This window comes from Petaurus breviceps, unplaced genomic scaffold, assembly GCF_028583685.1.
Source record: "Petaurus breviceps papuanus isolate PSGF00001 unplaced genomic scaffold, PetGlider_PUasm1.0 90700, whole genome shotgun sequence".
NCBI classification, from domain to species: Eukaryota; Metazoa; Chordata; class Mammalia; order Diprotodontia; family Petauridae; genus Petaurus; species Petaurus breviceps.
The window spans coordinates 5,625,064-5,646,767 of record NW_027187315.1 but is presented as its reverse complement, the minus strand read 5'-3'; the positions used below and the strand labels follow the sequence as shown (position 1 = coordinate 5,646,767).

Genomic DNA, 21,704 nt, shown 5'->3' with positions numbered 1-21,704 from the left:
AACTTTTGTTTTTTTTTTCCCATCCTTTAAATTTGTTTTTAATAGTTCCCCTCATATACTAGTTTAAATACACAATTCTGTTTAATGAATTTGTGAATGAAATGCTATAGATTTGAGGTTGATTTTATTTTAGTTCTGCATATAATTTGCACATTTAGAAGTTTGGATGGCAAGATGTGAAGCTGTTCTCTCTCAAATGAATCTGACAAGTCATTATTAGCTCATTGCTTTTTGGGGAGAATGCTTTATTGTCTTCTAAGATCTAGAAGTGGAAATGAAGTCTGAGATCTGTTGTTAGAGAAACTACTTTGAATTGGAAGGCAGTTTGAAGGGAAAGAGCACTGAGTCGGATCTGGATTGAAATCCTGCCCCTTATGCTTACTATCTGTGTGACCTTGGGCAAGTCACTTATATTTTGTGGGCCTCAGTTTCTTCACCTGTAAAATGAGAGGATTGGACTCTAGATGTCCTCTGAGATGGACAGCTCTAGGTCTATGATCCCATGATACTGACTCTTAAGAGTATCAAGAAGAATATTGAGGAAGAAAAATTGTTTTTTCCTAATCTCTAAATTTCTTAACCCTTTAAGATACTTGTGGAACTTACCTCCTCACTCTGCCCCTGCACTCCACTATGTCCTTTACAAAGTTGAGAACTTGAAGTTGTACGTTTGCAATTTTGTATTTTATCTGTTTCATTAATTCCTGAACGTGAAAAGTTGATATGCTGATAATGTTGAGCATAGCTTTAGGAGGGAGGTTCAGGTATTGTGTTATACTGTAGCCCCACATGGTGAAATTGTAAGTAACAGCTTACACATTTTACTCATTGATTAATATTCCTACATGTTCTTGTTTAACCAACTGGTAGCATATCCTAATATTCTTCTACTGTGGTAGAGTTGTAATTATTTGAAGGTTTAGTAATTTTAGAAAATAGGATTTCTTATTAGAATCGTAGAATGAAAGTAAGTTAAAGGAATGGTGAATTTTCTGTAAGATGTTTTTTTTATATAAAAGAATTGTATTAGCACTGGAAAGAGTGATCATAAACTAGTTTTGCTAACTTAATTTTTTCCCCTTTCTTTTAGCTAGAATGTGTTACAGTGGGAAGAGGGCTAAATCTGGCTTCAAATTCTGACTTTGCTTGCTACAAGTGTGACCTTAGGCAAATTGCTTCCCACTCTGAGCCTCAATTTCCTTATCTGTTGGATGAGATTTGGACTAGAAGATCTTTTTCAGCTCTGACATTGTGATCACTGATGTAGATTAGGGTCTATTTAAAATAGGTGATGGAATCATTTTTGGCAGTCAGTATTTTGAGATTATTTCTGCTTCCCTCCCTCTCCCCCCAAGCCCAAAGAAAGCTTGAGAACAGTTTAACAAACTAGTCAGTTAATTTTAGAGTTGCCTGAGAAGAAAAGCTAGTTTTAAAATGGTATTGAATCTATCTTAATTCCTCTGAAGAGTCAAATCTCACTGAAGTCCATTGAAGACAAAAATCTCATCTGGGCTTTGTCTTGGAAGAATGCCATTTATTTTCTTTGATTCTTTTAGTGGATTCTCCAGTGTTTCAAGACAGCATTATGAAGAAAGAAGGTAATGATGGTGATTCTGACCTTTGGAAAGTTTGAGAGGGTTATAAGTAAATCTTTGCAGGATCTATTGAAACTGGCTTAGGAACTGCCTTCTTTAGACATTTGACAACACTTAATTTTTTTTTCCTGGGCTGTGTTGAACTATGGATAAAAAGCCTTGTAGAAATTCAGAGAAGGGGTTGAAAGCACACCAATATTGTTATCTAGGTTCTATGATAGTCCATAACTTTTGTTTCTATTAAACTAGTCTTATAAGGTGTTTTGGAAGTACTGACATAACTGCCAAAAGTACTTTGAAAGAAATAGTCTTAGTCAATTCAACAGGGAAACAATTTTATATTTGTGCCAGATCACATTATTAGGTACAGTAACTAAATTTACATATTTTGATAAACTTTGAGCTTGTTTTAGGAGGGTTTGAGTGTTTCCTGTTGAGAATATCCTCTTAGTTTCTAGGAATGTTAGCTTGCAAGTTCTTTTTCAATAACTTTTGAATGGGGATAGGCTGGAAAAAATTTCCTAGGATAAATTTATAGTTTGCTTTTATAGTTATTTTAAGTAATTAACCTGTGAGGGAAATACATCCTTACATCAGGACATTTTGAAAATGCCTCTTTGTTTTTCTATAGATTACTTATATTTGAAATATTTCTCTAGATTTTAAGAGCTCAATATTATGTTTTGCTAGTTAACATCTTTGAAGGGACAAGAATTAAATTATAATGATGGGTGTTTATCATTTGTAGACTTACTAGTTAAGAAAATATAGTTGCTGGTAAGGTAAGGAATTAAATTGAAGATGTTAGAAAATTTTTATGGTTTTTTTGGTACTTTATGCAAACTTAATATAAAATAATTGATGGATACTATTGTGTATGTGTGTGTATATAAAAATACACACATCATAAAGAAATTAGAGGTAATTGTTGGAATGATGACTTAAACTCCCATATATAGTTGTTTTAAGGGGAAAATACATGTAGTTTTCACCCTTATTGATGGTATACCTACCATCACATTTGTGAAAATAATGAATTATTAAATATAAAGTCTTGTTTCATCCCTCATCAGCCCCCCAGAAATGACAATTCAGAACAAGAGCAAAGTTAACAATAAAGTTGTTCAAGTAGATGATAATATTTTAAAAGGCTTAATGTGGGTGTGTAATACTTCATATTTTGGGGGAGTTACTATCTGAAAGCAAAAAATGCTTTTTGATTTTAAGTACTGAATTGAAAAAACCAAGATTTTGGATTTTACCTTCTATAATAGTTTTTACCTATATAGATTTTACCTTCTATATAGTTTCCAATTTCCTGGATGTTGATAACCAGGCACTCTGCTAAATTCTAGGGTTACAAAGACAGGCAAAAACAGTTACTGCCCTCAGGGAGCTCGTGTTCTAATGGGGAAGACCAGGTAAAACCACTTCATACTTAGGAGGTATTATGGGATAAATTGGAGGTAATCTCAAAGGGAAAAAGCACTGGGGATATAGTTTGGAGAGAAGGAGTGGGGGAAGGAGAAGAAGGCCTCTTACAGAAGGTGGTATTTGAGAAGAGTCTTGAAGGAAGCCAGGAAGAGATGAGAAAGGGGAGAGAGTTTCAGCCATAGGGTACAGCAGCCAGTTAGAAAGTGGCTAGTGTGGAACATGGAGTGTCATGTTCCAGGAAGTGCAATTAGGCCAGTGTTCCAGATTGTAGACTACTCTGAATCAAAGAGTAGAGGCACAGTAATAAAGTGTACAAAGGGTCCAAGATGGGAAGGGTTTTAAAAGCCAAACAGAATTTTATATTTGATCCTGGAGGTAATAGGAACCCATTGGAGTTAACTGAATGGAAATGACATGTTCAGATGTGTGCTTTAAGAAGATCACTTAAGGAGATGAGTGGAGAATGAACTGGAGTGGGAAGAGACTTGAGGCAAGGAGCCAACTAATTGTCTCTTGCAATATAGTCCAAGTGTGAGGTGGAGGCCCTGCACCAGGCTAGTGTCTATATCAGAGGAGAGAAGGGGAAATATATGAGAGAGAAATGACAGGACTTGGCAACAGATTGTTTGGGGTAACTGAGGACGAAGAGTCAAAGATGAGTTGCCAGCTGGGATAATTGGGAAGATGAAAGCGCTCTTAGTAGTTAGAGGACATTTAGGAGTCAAAGAAAGCTAATGAATGAGTTCTGTTACAGATATAATGAGGTTAAGATGTTTATAGGACGTCCAACTGGATGCCAATATTTAGTGGGAGATATGAGCCTGGAGGTCAGAAAAGAGGCAGCTCAATGGACTTGGACTAAGGAAGACCCAAGTTGGAATTCTGCTTCAGAAAGTAGCTTTATAGTTGTGGGCAAGTCATTTAACCTCTATTGTCTCAGTTTCCTCATATGTAAACTGGAAATAATAATAGCACCTACCTGATAAGGTTATTGTGGGGATCAAGAGAGATAACAGGTAAAAGCACTTTGTAAATCTTAAAAGGCAATATATTATTAGAAGTTGTTATTATTGTTTCAGGTTCTGCCTGGATTTTCTATACCTTTAATATTCACATTGATTCATTTTATCTAATGCTAATATGGAGAGTTAAGTTCTTAACAGCATAGACCAGGGATTGCTTCTGTAGCATTTAGTAATGATGCTAGTCGTCTATTGGCACAATTTAATTTAATATGAACTGTTTGATTATTTGAATGTAGATTGTTTGCAGTGCAGTCTTTTAGTGGGCTAGGGTTAAGTTGCTTTATGCACTTGAAATTCCATACTTCTAGTACTATACTGTAGTAGGGGGTTTGTATAAAATCACTATTTACACATAATAAATATTACATTTACTAGTTCAATGATTCTCAAATTTTTTTGTCTTAGGAACACTTTACACTCTTAAAAATTTCGAGGACACCCCTGTGGTTATATCTATGTCTATATAGGTAGGTTATATCTATGAATATTTACCATATTAAAAATGTTAATAGTATTATTATGAAAATAGTTTTGACTTTGTGAACCTCGTGAAATGAGGGTTCCCTCAACTGTGGTCTTTGTGAACTGCTGTATTAGGTAATTCATCCTGAGAAAAATCTGATTCTAATAATTTGTTTTAAATAATTTAGATTTCTCATGTCTGAAAAAAATGGGTTTCTAATACCATCCCACTGGGAACGTTAGGTTATTTTGACATCTTTCCTAGATGTGGTATTAGTTATTGTATATTAGGAAAATGGACACCTTTACTAATGGAATTGTATGTATGGTGATAATAAATGAAAATTTTTAGAAATTAATTGATGTTTTTCACAAGAAACTTTTGGTCTCCGTCCATTTGTCAGTGACAGGGAGTTATGTTAGCAAAGTAAAGATAACACTGGCCCTAGTGAAATTTGCTCATAGGAACAGAGTAAGTCTAACGATTAAATGTTCTGTGGAGGTCAAACAACTTTCCATAGAGAAAAATTGTGTGGTACAGTTATTTAATGTACCATGCACACATGTGCGTGTGTGTCTGTGTGTGTGTGTAGGGTAGACAGGGAATACCTGAAGTTGATTTCTGCATATAAATGACCTTTGGGAATCTTTTTCCCATTTTCCTTTTTCAAATCTGCTATAAGCCTTCCTTTCCCTAACTTGCATATGTTGACCACCTTGTACTCTCCTAGGTCCCTCTCCCTGGCATGTTTAATTCCACTAATGGTGACCTTTAACTACTGTTAGCTCACAAGTTTCCATTCTCTAACCTTCTTCGTAGCACTCTTCCCTCTCTAATCTCTTATATTTCCAATCGTTTTACCTGTTGGGCTGTTTGTGACCTTTTACTCAGGTGGATTTTGTTATCTTTTTTTCTAGCTGTATAAAAAAAAAAACCCAACAACTCTTGATAGTATGATTAGTATGGAAAAGAATAAGTAAATCCAGTATTATCATTTTAATTCTATTCTCATGGTTCACTCACAAATAATAATTATTTATTTAATTATTTTTAATCTGCACTCTCTTGGGCAACAAATAATTCATGATTTCTCGAAATATAGTATTCATGCTTTTTTGTTTTTCTGCTTCTTAGGGCATTAGATGTTTCTTAAGTTATCTCTCCTTAACCTCTTTTCCAGTTCATTTGTTTTTGATAGGAGATAGTTTGCATTTTTCTTCTTAATTTTTTTCAGTCTTTGATTTTGGTTTTTTATTTTTTGCCTCATGGAGTTATTGATTTTTTTTTTATCTATTCTAATTTCATGAGGTCCATTACTTGGCACCCTTTTCCTTTGAGCCATTAATCTTCCTTCAAGTTCTTTCCTTCAGAGTTTTTATTTTACTTACAATTTTCTTTTTTTTTAAATCTCTTGCTTCATCTGTTCCAGGTACTCTTATCATACTATTTCTTAAATTAAAACAAATTAATGTTTTTTTAGTTAACAACAATTTATTTTCTCCCAACCTTTTCTCCCCTCATTTAAAAAAAAGGAAAAAAACCTAACCCTTGTAACAATACACATAAATCAAGCACAATAATTTCCCACATTGGTCGTGTCCAGAAATGCTTGTCTTCTATATCTTGAATCTGTTGCTTTTCTGTCAGCATGTAGGTTGTAGTCTTCATTAGTCCTCTGAAATGGTCATTGAATTGATTAGAATTTTTAAGTATTTTGAAGTTATTTGTCTTTGCAGTGTTGTTATTATAGTAATTGTTTTCTTGGTTCTCCTTCACCTTGTATCAGTTCATGCCAGTTTTCCCAGGTTCCTTTGAAAACATCATTTATTTATGGTACAGTAATATTCCGTCTCGTTCATAATGCCATAATTTTGTTAAGTAATTTTTTAGTGTTCTCTGACTCTTTGTGATCTCATTTGGGGTTTTCTTGACAAAGATACTGAGTGATTTACCATTGGGTTCTCATTTTATAGATGAGGAAACTGAGGCAAACCAGGTTAAGTGACCTGCCCAGGGTCACATACTGGTAGCTAGTAAGTATCTGAGACTAGATTTGAACTCAAGAAGACTCATCTTCCTGACTCCTGGCCTAGAGCTTTATCAACATTGTATCACCCAGCTGCCCATAATTTTAGTAATTCCCTAATTGTTGGAATCCAGCCTTTGCTCCTGCAAAAAGAACATCTCAAAATATTTTGTACATTTTTTTTTCTCTTCTATCTCTTTGCTGTATAGGTCTATTAGTGGTATCACTAGGTTGGATGGTATGCCCATTTTAGTAACTTTGGGGCATGGTTTCAATTTGCTTTCCAAAAAAGCTGGACCAATCCATAGTGCATCCTACAGGGCATAAATGTGCTTGTTTTCCTACAGACCTTAGGACATTTGTCATTTTCCTTTTTTGTCCATTTTGCCAACCTAATGGAGATGAGATGGAACCTCAGAGTTGCTTTAATTTTAAATTATCTAATTATTAGTAATTTGGGGCATTTTTAAAATGGCTATTGATACCTTGGATTTCTTTTTTCTAAAAATTGCCTTTTTATATCTGTTGATCATTTGTTAACTAGGAGATGAAATCTTATTTGTACATAACCTATGCTGTTTCTTGATCATATTCAGCACCTTTTTATGTTTTCTCATCTCTCCAGCCTCAAATTCCTGTTTTGCATTTCACCCAAGAGAAATTGTAGTTACTGAAATGGAGAAAAGACCTCATCAAACATCATTCCTCAAGCATTTATTAAGTGTCTACTATATGTCAAACATTGTACTAGGCGCTGGAAATTCATGGCCAGTAGTGAAACTCTTTCACAAGTCTATTTTCTAATGGAGGAGACAACTTACACATATATATGTGATTATATGCAAAACAGGTATTATATAACCTTGGATAGGGAGAAGGGAAGGAAGGCATTAGCATCTGGAGAAACCAGGAAAAGGCCTCATGCAAAAGGTGGCAATTGGACTGAATCTTGAAGGAAACCAGGGGATTGCAAAAGATAGAGAGTTAGGGAGAGTGTATTCTGACCTGGGAGAAAGGCAGTGCCAAGACAGGAAAACAGGAGGTGGAGTGTGTTGTGAGAGCATGATTATATTAAGTGTCTGAGACTAGATTTGACTCCATTTCTGGTGGTGTTGTCCTCTTGACTCTATTTGTTGTGCTACCTAACTGCCTAGTGGAGAGAGAAAAAATGAGGGGGCCCTGGGATACCCTGACAATTAGAAAGCAGGACAGAGATGATCATCTGGAGGTTGGAATTCAGATTGTGGCAAGTTTAGATAGCAATGAGAGGAATGGAGGTGGAGGCAATGGACAAACAACATGTTCTTTAAAAAAAAAAATTGTTTTAATCTGCTGAGATCTGTTTTCTTCACCCTCTCCATTACTTCCACTGAAAACATGAGAAAAACAAAACTCATTACAAATTTATATAGTCAGTCAGAATGAATGACCGCTTTGGCCATGTCCAAAAAAAATTTCCCTCATTCTGTATTCTGGGTCTTTCACCTCTCTATCAGGAGGTAGGTAATACTGATTTCTGGAATTCTGGTTGATCATTATACTGATAAGAGGTCAGCTCAGTAGTATTCTGTCACATTTATTTGCCATAAAATCTTTTTAAAAATTTTTTATTTTTAGTTTACAACATTCATTCCACAAACCTCTAGGGTGTTAAATTTTCTCCCCCTCCCCAGGATGGCATGCAATCTGATACAGACCTTATGTATATATTTGAATTGAACATATTTACATATTAGTAATGTTGTAAAGAAGAATTATAACCAATGGAGTGAACCACAAGAAATAAGAAACAAAACAAAAAAGAGAGAGCAAAAAGTATGCTTCAATCTCCATTCAGGCTCTAATTCTTTCTCTGGGTATGGATAGCATTTTCCATCATGAACCTTTTGGAATTGTCTTAGAAACTTGCATTGCTGAGAAGAGCTAAGTCTATCAAAGTTAGTCATCGCACAATGTGGTTATAAACTGTGTACAATGTTCTCTTGGTTCTGCTCACCTCATGCAGCATATAAATCTTTCCAAGTTTTTCTATTACATTCATATACCACAAATTGTTCAGCTATTACCCAGTCGATGGGCATCCCCTCAATTTCCAGTTCTTGGCTACCACAGAAAGAGCTGCTATAAATATTTTTGTGCATGTGGGTCCTTTTCCCATTTGTATGATTTCTTTAGGATACAGCCCTAGAAGATAAACCATACAATCCTATTCAGCCCTTCTCAGTTTATGGGTATTCCCTCAGTTTCTCATCCCTTGTCATCTCAAAAAGGATTGTAAATATTTTTACAGTTTATTTTGCTTAGGATTAATCCCTCCCTTAATCTGCCTTTCTTTTAATTCCCCCTCAGAATTCCCTCCCATTTCCCTATTGAGTGAAATATATTACTGTACCCAGCTATATGTATATGTATTCTTCCTTCTTTTGACCAGTTCAGATGAGAATGAAGTTTTCAGGTATTAGCTGCGTACTTGCCCCCTTCTCCTGGTTTGTTTAGATAGCTACTTGAGTACCCTGATTATGAGATCATTTTCAGGTAACCTTCCTTTCACTTAGCCTATATAATGTTAATCTTCCTCTTTCTTTCCATTATTTTCTTAAGATTATCAAGACATAGCAGAACCACTCCTAGGCCTTGCTAACTGCATTTCCTCTATGTACTCTGATGATGATAGAGTTCAGAGGAGACACATGTATCATCTCCCTGTATTTCATTTGAATAGAGTTGAAGCAGTTTAGTCCTTTTTCATTGTTCCTTCATGTTTACCTTTTTATGTTTCTCTCTTGTTCTTGAACTTCAAATTTTGTCTGTGACTCTGGTCTTTTTATTTCATTTATAGGTCCATTTTTTAATCTGTAATATTATACTCAGTTTTGCTGGATAAGTTATTTTTGGCTGTAAGTCCATATCTTTTGTCTTCTGGATTATTGTATTCCAAGTTTTCTGCTGCTTTATACTTGTGGCTGCTAAATCATGTCTGAGCCTGACTGTGGTTCCTTGGTACTTGAATTTTCTTTCTGGATGCTTGTAATATTTTTTCTTTGACCTAGAATCTCAGGATTTTATTCCTTTTGGAGTTTTCATTTTGGGGTTTCTTTTTGGAGTTGACCAGTAGATTCTTTCTGTTTCCATTTTATTCTCTGATTTCTAAGAAATCTAGGCAGTTTTCTTTTAAGATTTCTTGAAAAAATATGTCTTGGCTTTTTTTTTTTTTTTGGACATAGCATTCAGATAATCCAATAGTTCTTAAACTTTTTTTCTCAATCTGTTTTTGGGGTCAGTTTTTGCTATGAGAATTTTAATATTTTCTTACATTTTTTTTTAGCCTTTTGACTTTGTCTTAATATTTCTCGTTGCCTCATGAAATCATTAGCTTCTGTTTGGTCTATTCCAATTTTCAGGAAGTTTGTTTCTTGGCCAAGGTTTTATGCCTCCTGTGCCATTTTCCCTTTCCGTTTCTTTAATCCATAGCTTTCATTTCTTTTTCATTTTTCCCCTTAAGTACCCTTATTCCATTTGTAAAAACATTTTTAGCTCTTTTTTAAAAAATCAAATGCTTTATTAACTTTTAGTTTACATCATTCATTTCTGCAAAACTTTGAATTACAAATTTTCTCCCCGTTTTTCCCCTACCCACCACTGTAAAATATCCCCTCCTCCAATCTGCTCTCTCCAATTCTCCCTCCGACTTTCCAGTAGGGCACGGTGGATCTCTATGTCCCAGTGCCTGTCTATCTTATTTCCCAGTTACATGTAAAATAATAATAGCATATATATATGTATATATATTTTAAACATTTGATTTTAAAACTTTGAATTCCAGATTCATTACCTTTCTCCCTTGGCACCCACCCTTACTGGGAAGATAAGCAATTCAGTATAGGTTGTACATGTGTAACTATGCAAAACATTTACATAGTGGATATATTGTGAAAGACTGACTATATTTCCTTCCCTCTTATTCCACCTCCCACTTGTTCTATTCTCTACTTTGATCCTGTCCCTTTTCAAAAGTGGGTGCTTCCAACTTCCCTTCCCCCAAGCCAGCCCTCCCTTCCATCATCCCCTCTCTCATCCCCTTCCCCCCTACTCTCCTGTAGGGTGAGTGAGATACCCTATTTAGTGTGTATGTCATTCCCTCCCTAAGCCAAATTCAATGAATATGAGGTTGATCCATTCCCTTTTGCCTTCCTGTTCTTCCCCTCCATTGTAACCATTTTCCTTTGCTCTTCTATATGAGATAGTTTATCCCATTCTGTTTCTCCCTATCTCCTCTCATTATATTCCTCTCTCACCTCTTAATTTCACCTTTTAAGTATCATCCCTTCCTATTAAATTGGTTGTGTGCCCTCTATCTATGTATACCTGTACACATATATACATACATTCACATATGTATTCATACACCCTATACCCTTCTATATAGACATATATATGTATGTATTAATAAATATATAGGTTTATACTCCCTTCAACTATTCTCATACTGAGAAAAGTTTCATAAGTTACAATGATCATTTTTCCATGTAGGGATGTAAATAGTTCCTTATGATTTCTTTTCTCTGTTTACCTTCTCATGCTTCTTGTATCTGAATGTCAAATTTTCTATTCAACTCTGGTTTTTTCATCAAGAATGCTAGAAAGTCCTCTATTCCATTGAATGATCATATTTTCCCCTGAAACATAATACTCAGTTTTGCTGGATAGGTGATTCTTGGTTTTAATCCCAGCTCCTTTAACCTCTGGAATATCATATTCCAAGCCCTTCAATCTCTCAGTGTAGAAGATGCCAGATCCTGTGTTATCCTGATTGTGTTTCCACAATATTCAAATTGTTTCTTCCTGGCTGCTTATAATATTTTTTCCTTCATCTGGGAATTTTGGAACCTGCCTATAATATTCCTAAGAGTTTTCTTTTTGGGATCTTTTTCAGGAGGTAATTGGTGGATTCTTTCAACCTCTATTTTGCCCTCTGGTTCTAAAACATTAGGGCAATTTTCTTTGAGAATTTCTTGAAAGATGATTTCTAGGTTCTTTTTTTGATCATGGCTTTCAGGTAGTCCAGTAATTTTTAAATTATCTCTCCTGGATCTATTTTCTGGTCAGTCATTTTCCCAATGAGATATTTCCCATTCATTGCCTTCTATTTTTTCATTTGTTTGGATCTGTTTAATAGTATCTTGATTTCTCATAAAGTCACTAGCTTCCATTTGTTCCAACCTCATTCTGAAGGAATGATTATTTTCAGTGAGCTTTTGAGATTCTTTTTCCATCTGGTAAATTAGGCTTTTTAAGGCATTCTTCTCCTCATTGCCTTTTTGAGCCTCTTTTGCCATTTGAGTTAGTCTATTTTTTAAGGTGTTCTTTTCTGTCTTCTTTTTTTTTTTTTTAAAGCAACCGGGGTTAAGTAACTTGCTCAAGGTTACATGGCCAGTTATTTCTGTGTGTGATGATAAGTGTCTGAGCCCGGGATTCGATCCCCAGGTCATCCCGACACTGGAGCCGGTGCTCTTACTTGCTGAGCCACCTGGCCGCCCCACGGTGTTATTTTCTTTAGTAAGGTTGTTGACTCTCATTTCATAATTTTCTTGCATCGTTCTCATTTCTCTTCCCAATTTTTCCTCCATTTCTCTTATTTGCTTTTCCCAAACCTTCTTAAGGTCCTCTATGGCCTGTAATCATCTTGTATTTTTCTTGGAAGCTTTTGGTGCTGGAGTTCTGACTTCACTGTCTTTCTTCTGTTCCATGCTTTGATCCTTTTGGTCCACAAAATAGGAATGTAAAGTTAGGTTGCTCTTTTTATTTTGCTTCCCTCATTTGCTCATATTGCCACTCAATTACTTAACTTTTGGGCTTTTTGCTACAGTAGGACTCTGCTACCAGACAGGGGAGCTTCGTCCCAAATCACTGGGGTTTTCTCAGCTGCTGAAGGTATTAGTTGGATGCCCTCTCTGAAGCCTCCACACACTCTGGCAATCTGGTCACATACCCTAGGACCTCCACCCTATACCACAATCCAGATCAAAGCAGGTTAAGGCAAGAGTGATTACTCCTCAGACTGGTTGCTTGGTCCCCCTGCAAACTACAGACGAGGAGCCTCTGTAGCAGCTGCACTTCTGGGGCCTCTCAGTGGCTTCTTGCCCTGGGGGCAGAGGGAAATGCACTCCCAACTACTGGATCCCAAAGTCCACACTACACTGACCTCTCACTTTGTCCTTGGCATCTATGGGTTGATAATTCTGGAAACCACCACAGCTGCTGGTGATCTGAAGTCCCTTCAGCCTGAGGCTGGTTAGGCCCACCCTGGGGCTAAAACCTCTGGCTCCCCACCGGCTGGGGTGGGCTCCCAGAGGGCTGTGCTGGCTGCTTCTTGTGGCCTGCCTCAGGGCTGTCCTCAGCGGGAGGTTAGCCTTTCTGTGTCATTTTGTGGGTTTTTTAGCTCCAAAGTTTGTTTAGTCACCTTTTTCGTGAATTGGGGTAGGTGGAGCCTTGTGGAAGTCCTGTTTCTACTCCGCCATCTTGACTCCCTTAGCTCTTTTTTTTAAACTCTTTAAACTCTTTTAAACCCTCAGAGGATTCTGGGAAGATGGTGGAATAGGTCAGAAAATTCTGAGCTCTCAAGATTTTTCCCCATGAAAGAGTTAAAATAGCACCTTAGGGTGAACAAACTGTGGGTGGAGATAAATAAGAACAGGGGTATAACCACGCACCTCCTTCAACAATTTGAGAAGATCAAAAGAAAAATTTCAGGGGGAGGTTTTGTCCTTGTGAAGAGTAAACACTTCCGGGCTAGGTTCTGTTTTAACAGCTAGTGGCTAGCCTCTGAAGAAGCAGCAAGCCCTGGGTTTAGTTGTTTTGAGAGGCTGCCATGGCCCCAGCCACTGGAACTTTTGCCCCCAGATAGTGATGGGAGTTGGGCTTTTGAGCCTGGGAAGATCTAGGGAACCTCTGCTGACCATTAACACCAGACCCAACTGTGCTGTGGTGGGTGGGGGAGGGGGTGGTCAAGGTGTGTGTGAGTGTGTGTGTGTGTGTGTGTGTAAGTGAGAGGGGGGGGGAGAGAGAGAGAGAGAGAGAGAGAGAGGGAACCAGCCCATGTCCACTCAGTGAGTGTAGAAGTAGTGGGGCAGAAAGCCTTGTGGGCACTTATAGGAGGTGGGAGGTTTCACTTTGGTTTCTGGCTAAAGGGAAGAACTGAAGATCTGGGGCAAGAGGCACCATTTCCCATACCCTAGGGCTAGAGGTAAGTACAAATAATTAGGATATTACCACAACAAAAAAAAGTACCAGCAAAGGAGAAAGAATCCAACTATAGAAACCTATTGTGTGAAACCCCCCAAGAGTAATGTTAAATGGTCACCTGCCCAAAAAGAATTCAAAGAAGATCTTTAAAAAGATTTCAAAAATCAAATGATAAAGATGGCAGAAAAACTAAACAAGAAAATAGGAATAATCCAAGAAAAGCAAGAAGGGTATGAAAGGAAAATTAGCCAATTAGAAAAGGAGATTCAGAATCTTAATGAAGAAAATGACACCTTGAAAATTAGAATTGGACAAAATGAAGTCAGTCAAATTATAAGCGATCAAGAAATGATTAAGCAAAATATGAATAATGAAAAAATAGAAGAGAGTGAAATGTTAAGAAAACAGATTTGGAGAATAGATCAAGAAGAGAAAATTTAAAAATAATTGGACTAACTGAAAGTTATGATCAAGAAAAGAATCTTGGTACAATAATACAAGGAATAATCAAAGAAAATTGTCCTGAAGTATTAGAACAAGGGGGGAAAATAGAAATAGAAAAAATCCACTGATCACCACTTAAAAGAGATCCTATGAGAAAAATTTGTAGGAATATCATAGTCAAAATCTGAAACTCCCAGCTCAAGGAAAAAAAATATTAAAAACATCAAGATTAAAGAAATTTAAATATGATGGTGCCACAATTATAATTACACGAGACCTAACAGCAAAGACATTAAAGGATTGTAGGTATTGGAACACAACATATGGAAGAGCAAAAGAACTGGAACTCCATCCAAAAATATCATACCCTGCAAAGTTAAATATTATCCTGAATGAAAAAACAAATGGATATTTGATAAACTCTCAGACTTCTAAGACTTTGTTAAAAAAATCCTGAACTTCATAAAAGATTCAACATATAAGAACCAAGAGAAACAGAAAGCATATAACAAAGCCTGAATGTAAGGACAGACTTTACTTTTTATATATATGTAAAATGAACGTCTAAGATTCTTATCAATAATTGGGTAGTTTATAAGAAAGATTGGAGTACACCTGAGAATGATATGAATTTAAGAAGTAAAACCATTTAGGAACAGCTTAAAAGAGTAATTATTTGAGGTGCAAAAGGGAAAATTGATACAGAGGAATCAGATGGGGAAGGAGGGCCCGTAGTTCTGGTAACCTACTTTCATCGGAAATGGGTCTAAGAGGGAACAATACATATGTTTAGAAGAGTATAAAAGTCGTCTAAATTCAGAAGAAATAAAACAGTAGGGGCATAGGGAGGGGGGAGAGGACAAGGGAAGAATCTTTAGAGGGGAGGGTGAGAGAATAGGTAAATAGGGGTATAGAAGGGTGTTTAGGTTTATGGGAATGGGAGGATAGGGCAGTAATCCTTGGAGGGGGATAGTCAAGTCACAGGGGGGCAAGGTAGTGGGTAGAAGTAAAGTATAGGAGGCAGAAAGGGATAGGAAATGAGATGCAATCATACATAAAAAACAAAGGTCAGGCATAGGATAGGTTTGGTAAGTTTGGTAAAGTATATGTCTATATATCTATGTATGTATATGTGTATGTATATATCTATAGCTGTAGAGAAACATATTATTGTAGCCTTCTGGGGGGAGGTTGGGGAGAGGGAAAAAAAGAACCAAGTAAAAAAGTGCACAGCAGAGAACAAAAGAATACTCACAAGGAAGCAAAGAAAAGATGGACAATTCTCAACACGTGTATTATTTATTATATAGGTTTTTTATTTTTACTTTTTTGCTTTTTGGAGGGGGGGAAGGTAGGGCAATTGGGGTTAAGTGACTTACCCAAGGTCACACGGCTAGTAAATGTTAACTGTGGGCGCATTTGAACTCAGATCCAACTGATTCCAGGGCCAGTGCTCTATTCACTGTGCTACCTAGCCGCCCCACATATAGGCTTTCTTGAAATGAAAATTTATTGTTACATATTTTGAATCCTCTCTTTTTCTGCAACGCACATGATGTGCTTTTTTTTTTTCTAATTTTATATTTAAATTCCAATATTTAAGTTTATGATATGTTTTTGTTCCCTTTCTCTATTCTGTATTTGTGTTCTGGCATTTGAGTGTAAAATAAAATAAAAAAAACCCTCTTCTCTTTTAGGAATCCCAGTAGAGTTTGCACTGAAGCTGTGTTCTTCTCTGAGGCTTTGTTTGTAGATGTTTTGGAGTCATTCTCTTCTGCATTTTTATCTTGAGCACCTCTGACACCATAATAGCTCATTATGGTATGGTTCTTTCTTGTTTGTCCATTTTTTCCTTCCTACTTCCCTGCTTAGGACTTGATGTTTTGGCTGGGTTCTGCCAAACTTCTGGAGGGAAAGGCTAGACTGGTCTTCTTGCTGCTTTCTTGGGGTATTGAGTGTTGTGTTATTCTAGGATCTTAGCAACATGCTAGAGACTGCAAGCTTTCATTTTGCCCAGAGTGGTCTGTTCAAGGCAAAATCTGGTTGTTGCCCTGGATCTGTGGCCCAGGATTGGGTAATGAGTGACAAAGCAACTTTTTGGGCACTTGTATCCATTTCCCCCAGTATGGGTCTGGGATCTTTAGTGCTAGTGCACAACCTCACTTGCGATCCTGCCCTGACCCTGTCCATTTCCCTATGCTGACCTAGGCTGGACAGTGGGCTCACTGGCTTTTTCTGGATTATGCTTTCAGCCTTTGATCTGGTGTACTTTATAGATCTGTTTGAAGGAGTTGTAGATAGGCATTCACCTGCAGTGCTTCTTTCTACTTCACCATCTTGGTTCTAACAACTTATTTTTCAAGATCTTTGGTTGAGAAAAGGAAGGGATGTTTGAGACTAGTTAGCAGCAGAGATCATAGGGTCTAGGGAGGGGTTTTTTTAAGGAAGGGGAGAATTGGCCTTGCTTGTAGGTAGCAGGGGAGGAATCAATGAATAGGGAGAAATTGAAGATTAGAGAAAGAGGAGATGATAGTAGGAGGAGTCTCTTAGAGAAGTCAGGAAGGATGGGATGAAGGGCACATGTAGAGGGGTTGGTTTTTGGCAGGAAGGTCACCTACCTCTTCTTCAGAGAATAGTGGAGTTGATAGTTGTGATGATGTATAGGACTTACTCAGTGAGGGCAGATCTTATGGTAAATGATCTTGTTAATCTCTAGTATATGAGGTAATGTCCTCCTGAAGGGTAAGGGGAAAAGGTGTTTTGGGAGTCTTAAAGAGAAAAGAGGTTTGAATAGCCTTTGGATGAATGATATAAAGGACCTATAAGGGAGGAAGGGTTTCTTTGTTTGTACCCAGGCCCATTTGTGATTAGATAATAAATTTATCAGGACCTAGGCCACAGGGCTCCTTCCCTGTTCTAATCAAGAAATATAATTCAATCAATCATGTACTATGTTAAGTGGTATAAGGGATGGGACTTTGGAGCAAGATTTTGAGAGCAGTGGATAATCAGTCAAGCAATAAACATTTATTAGGCACCTACTTGTGTGTCAGGCATGCATGGTGCTAAGGGTTGGGGGTACAAAAAGAGGCAAAAGACAGTATCTCCTTTCAAAACACAATCTAATGGAGGAGATGGCAAACATATGTAAACAAGCTATATACAGGATAAATAGGAAATAATTAACAGAGAGAAGGCTCTAGAATTAAGAGGAGTTGGGAAAAACTTTCTGTAGAAGATAAGATTTTAAATGGGATTAAAGGAATAATACAGGGAAAGGCAGTAGGCAAAGATTAGGAGGGAGAGCATTTAAGGTATGGGGGACAACCAGAGAAAATGCCCAGAGCTGAGAGATGGACTTTTTTTGTTCTTGGAACAGCAGGGAGACCAGTGTTGTTGGATCAAAAAGTACATGGTGGGGGGGGAGTAAGATGTAAGAAGATTGGAAAGGTAGGAGCAGACTAGATTATAATGGACTTTGAACACTAAACAGGGTTTTTGTATTTGATCCTGGAGGTGATAGGGAGCCACTGGAGTAAGGGAATGACATGGTTCAACCTGTGCTTTTAGTACAATCAGGGTGTGAAGAGAGCCAGACCTAAATGGTAGCAGTGTCAGAGGAGAGATTGGGGCTTAATTGAGATGTTGCAGAGGTGAAATCAGTAGGCCTTAGCTAGCTACAGATTAGATGTGAGATGTGAGAGATAGCAAGAGTTGAGGATCACACCTAGATTGGGAATCTGATGAGGTTGGTGTTCTCTACAGGACAGTGGTAGAAACTGGTTAAGGAAAGGGTGAGTTTTACAACCATAAAGACAAAGTTATAGTGAGTGTAGGTATATTTCTGATTTTATTACTTAAAATAATTTTCTGAATATTACCAAGCTACTTGTACAGAATAAGGTGGTAATGTTTCTTTAACTCAGTCTCTGATTCTTTGAATTAATTTCTTGTACTTTTTAACATTCACAAGGAAGTATTTTCACTGAAGATATTCTATAATTATTATTTTATATATATTAAATTGTTATAGAAACATTCAGATTGCCAGTTTGAAAAGTGAAGATGTAATTTTCTTATATTATGTGCCCTGCATATATTGTAACTTGAAAAGATTAATCAGTGATTGAGAACTCCTCATATACATAGAGCATAAGTAATATAATTTTTTTTGTCCTGAGAATCAGGGAGGAATGTTCTAAAATTTTACTTTTAGCATTTACAATGACCATACTATTATTTCCATTATTTTTGTATATTGAACTTGTGAACTATTCAGAATATTTTACTTTTATGTTCTTTCTGCCACATCTGGGATTAAAAATAGACATACAGAATTAGAGGCTAATGTCATATCTGTCTAGATTTTAGAAAACTGGAGTCAGTGTGTGGATTCTTTTGGTGCTTTATTTTCTATATTCAGAAGCTTGGGGAAGTTTTCTTGTGTTATTTCTTACATTATGGTGCTGGGTTTCTTTTGACTTATATATTCTTTTGGGAGACTTATGATTCTTAAAATTGTCTTTGTATACAATATCTTGTCTTTGAAACCAATGTGTTTTGCTTATGAAGAGATGTGTTCTTTAAATGTTACTGCTTTTTGCATGTCTTCTAGAGTGTCCTTCACTTTAATATATTTGTATTCCCAATCTGTTGTTCTCTCTTAACTTCTTGGATAGGCTTGCTTCTACTTTATAACATCCTGCTGGAGTTCTGTACTCTTGTGGAAATCCTCTTGTGGGGCTTTTTTTTTTTTTTTCAAGTATTGGTTCAGTTTCATAGGTTTGTAATCTCTTGGATGTTTTGGTAGTTATCTTCCCTTTAGCATCTTTTTTGTTCATTTATCTGCTTGTGCTCTAGCTCAAAATCCAATAGGGGAGACAACAAACAGATACATACCAGCAAACTTATAGACAGGATAAATAGGAAATATTTAACAGAGAGAAGGCACTAGAATTAAATATGATTTAAATAGATTAGAGTTCTTAAGTAAAACTCTAAATGCAATTGAGAGGTTGGGAAAACCTCTTTTAAATTTTATTAAATTTTATTCCTCTTGAGGTCTTTGGTGCTTTTAGCTTTTTCTCTTTATGACCCTGTTGGTCACTTTCTGATTCTTTCCCCTTTGGAAGTTTACCCTTCGTACTTGATCTCAAAGCCTCTTTCCAATTTGCTGAATTTATTTTTCTTTGGCTTCACTCTCTGCCTCAAAGTACCTTGAGGGCTAGGGAGAGAGCAGGAAACAAGATTGGCTCCAATAGGATTTTGGTTCCCTTTTCTTAAGGTTGGATGCAACTCTGCATACTGGTCTTTTGCCTCATTTCCCTATTATCTTTAGTTCTCTGGACTGAATCAGCATTTGCCACTTTTCATGGTCTACTTTATATGCCTTGGGAGAGTTGATGTCCCATTGCTTGTTCCAATAGGATGCTAGAAGAGGGCAGGGGCTTTGTGGGAGAGAAATCCACGAGTGGGTCTCAAATCATAAACCCATGGGTTATGTGCCCTGTCAAAACCTGAAAGCTTAATTGGACTAGGAAACTTGAGTGAGGTGCTATGGATTAGCATTCTTTACTGTGCATTCAGAAACCTATTCCTTTTAGGCTTCTTGCTTGCTTGCCCTGTGGAAACATTCATAATTGTTCCGACTCTGGCCTGTACTTCTTTTCTTTTTCTTTTTAAGAGTTAGTGGGGAGAAAATGTTTAGTTCTTCATTTTGTTGGTCATCTCTACCTGTGCTTTCCTAATCTACCTACCTTGTATCAGAAGTTATTAGCTTGATATTTTCTTAACATACTGATATATTCCTGAAAAGATTTACAGGACTTGAATTTTGGTAAATATAATGTTGTATTAAGAAAGCTTGATATTAAAAGAACTCTTGTAGTGTTAATCCCTTTGCAATGTTACTAATTATTACCAAAGTTATCTAATTTTTTTCCTCTGTAAAATGGTGGTAATTTTTGCCTTACCTCTCACAGGATATTTAAAAAACTAAAATGAGATCATGTCTTTGAGAATGCTTTAAAAAGTATAGTGTTGTACAAAGTAGTGAGTTAATATTTTCACTTTGATTTTCTTAAAGTGAGGCATACCCATATCTAATAATGAGGGAGGCATATGTGAGAAATAATCATCTTACTGAAAAAACAAATAACAACCAAACTCCACATGGAAGAAAGATTTTTATTTTACATCATTTCAGATGGGTTACCTGGCAGACACCCCCTTGTGGAAAAGAGTAGCCTAACAGGTGCAGGCACACTTAAAGACAATTCCTAAGTCCCTTTATTATTTCTGTCCTAATTAGCATATCCCTCCTCTGTCTTCCATTGGCCAGGCATTTCAGGGTTCCCAACCTATCCGTAAACACTTAAACCCCACCCGCACATGGGTCTACACCCCTGCTTACATCTCTCATTTCCACATTTCAATTCCTCTCCCTTTTTTCATCCTCATTCTCTTTATACTTTATTTGGTAAAGCAGTAAACAAGTCATAACTATTTTTGATCTTATCCCTGGATATCTTCATCAGATATTTGAAGATTCAACCCAGGATATCCATAAGAAAAGTCCCTTTATTTAAGACAGTGTCTGGGTTAATGGGCCCCATCCTTGGTGAGCTATCCTTGGCCTGGCAGTTTTTGATATATAGGAAAAAAGTATTCTCAGAATAAAAGAAAATGTCTGCTCTCAACCTTTGGGCTGCATCCCCGAGTGTGTTCTGTTACAATCATTTTATCTCTTACATTAGCCATTAGTATGATTCCTTAGGTTTCACAGATTATGTTTCATATGATTTCTGTGGAAACAAAATTCAGTCATCCCTTGCACATATGTTACTAGAAATATGCTGTGATGACTTTTATTAAGCTCCTCCATTTACCTTGCCCATCACTTTTTCTCTCATGTTGGTTCCACATAAATGAAGAATTCCCGGAGAGAATTCTTGGTGTGTTTGGAAACTGTCTCAGGAGAATTAAGATTTGTCTAGTCCTTAGTACATGGATAGAACTGTTGGCACCTGCGTTTGATCAAAAAGTGAATTCTTGTTTGGCATGACCCATAAGTAATAGTGGATTTCCATATCCTAATATGTATAAGCTTGATCTATTCTGCAGTCAGTTTCTATATTCTATTTTATCTATATCTATATCAATATTTTATATGTATAGATATCCTACAGGTGCCTTTAGTACTACCTTGTGTCTTTATTCATATTCTTTTACTTTTGGACAACTTTTGGACAAGTGATCTCTACTAGCTGATGTAGACCTTGGTGACAGTTCATGCTTCACTACAGTGTAAGAAATATGAGCAGTCAAGGGAAGTGAATTGTCGTGGAATGGAGCAGTGTTTATTGCATGCAACTATACATACTTTGTGTCAGTGAAACTCATAGCATACCTCATAGTGCTAGAAGTTGAAGGGGGAGGGGTGTGCCCATATTGAATGGGACTGTCCCTCCCTAGGC

At 36.7% G+C, this 21,704-nt stretch overlaps 1 protein-coding gene across 12 annotated transcripts in view; it reads left to right on the top strand.

Moving 5' to 3' along the window:
• Nucleotides 1-21,704, top strand: part of CASK (calcium/calmodulin dependent serine protein kinase) — a 490,128-nt gene that overhangs the window by 1,360 nt on the left and 467,064 nt on the right. For 2 of the 12 annotated variants that reach the window (XM_069065717.1, XM_069065719.1), the window contains exon 1: nt 1,430-1,598. The exons of 5 other annotated variants lie outside the window; for them this stretch is intronic. In XM_069065717.1, coding sequence (XP_068921818.1) covers nt 1,528-1,598 — 71 coding nt within the window. In that variant the 5' untranslated portion in view covers nt 1,430-1,527. Of the gene's footprint in view, nt 1-1,426; nt 1,599-21,704 lie in introns of those variants that run through there. 5 more of the 12 variants (XM_069065715.1, XM_069065720.1, XM_069065723.1 and 2 more) reach the window with 5 other exon arrangements.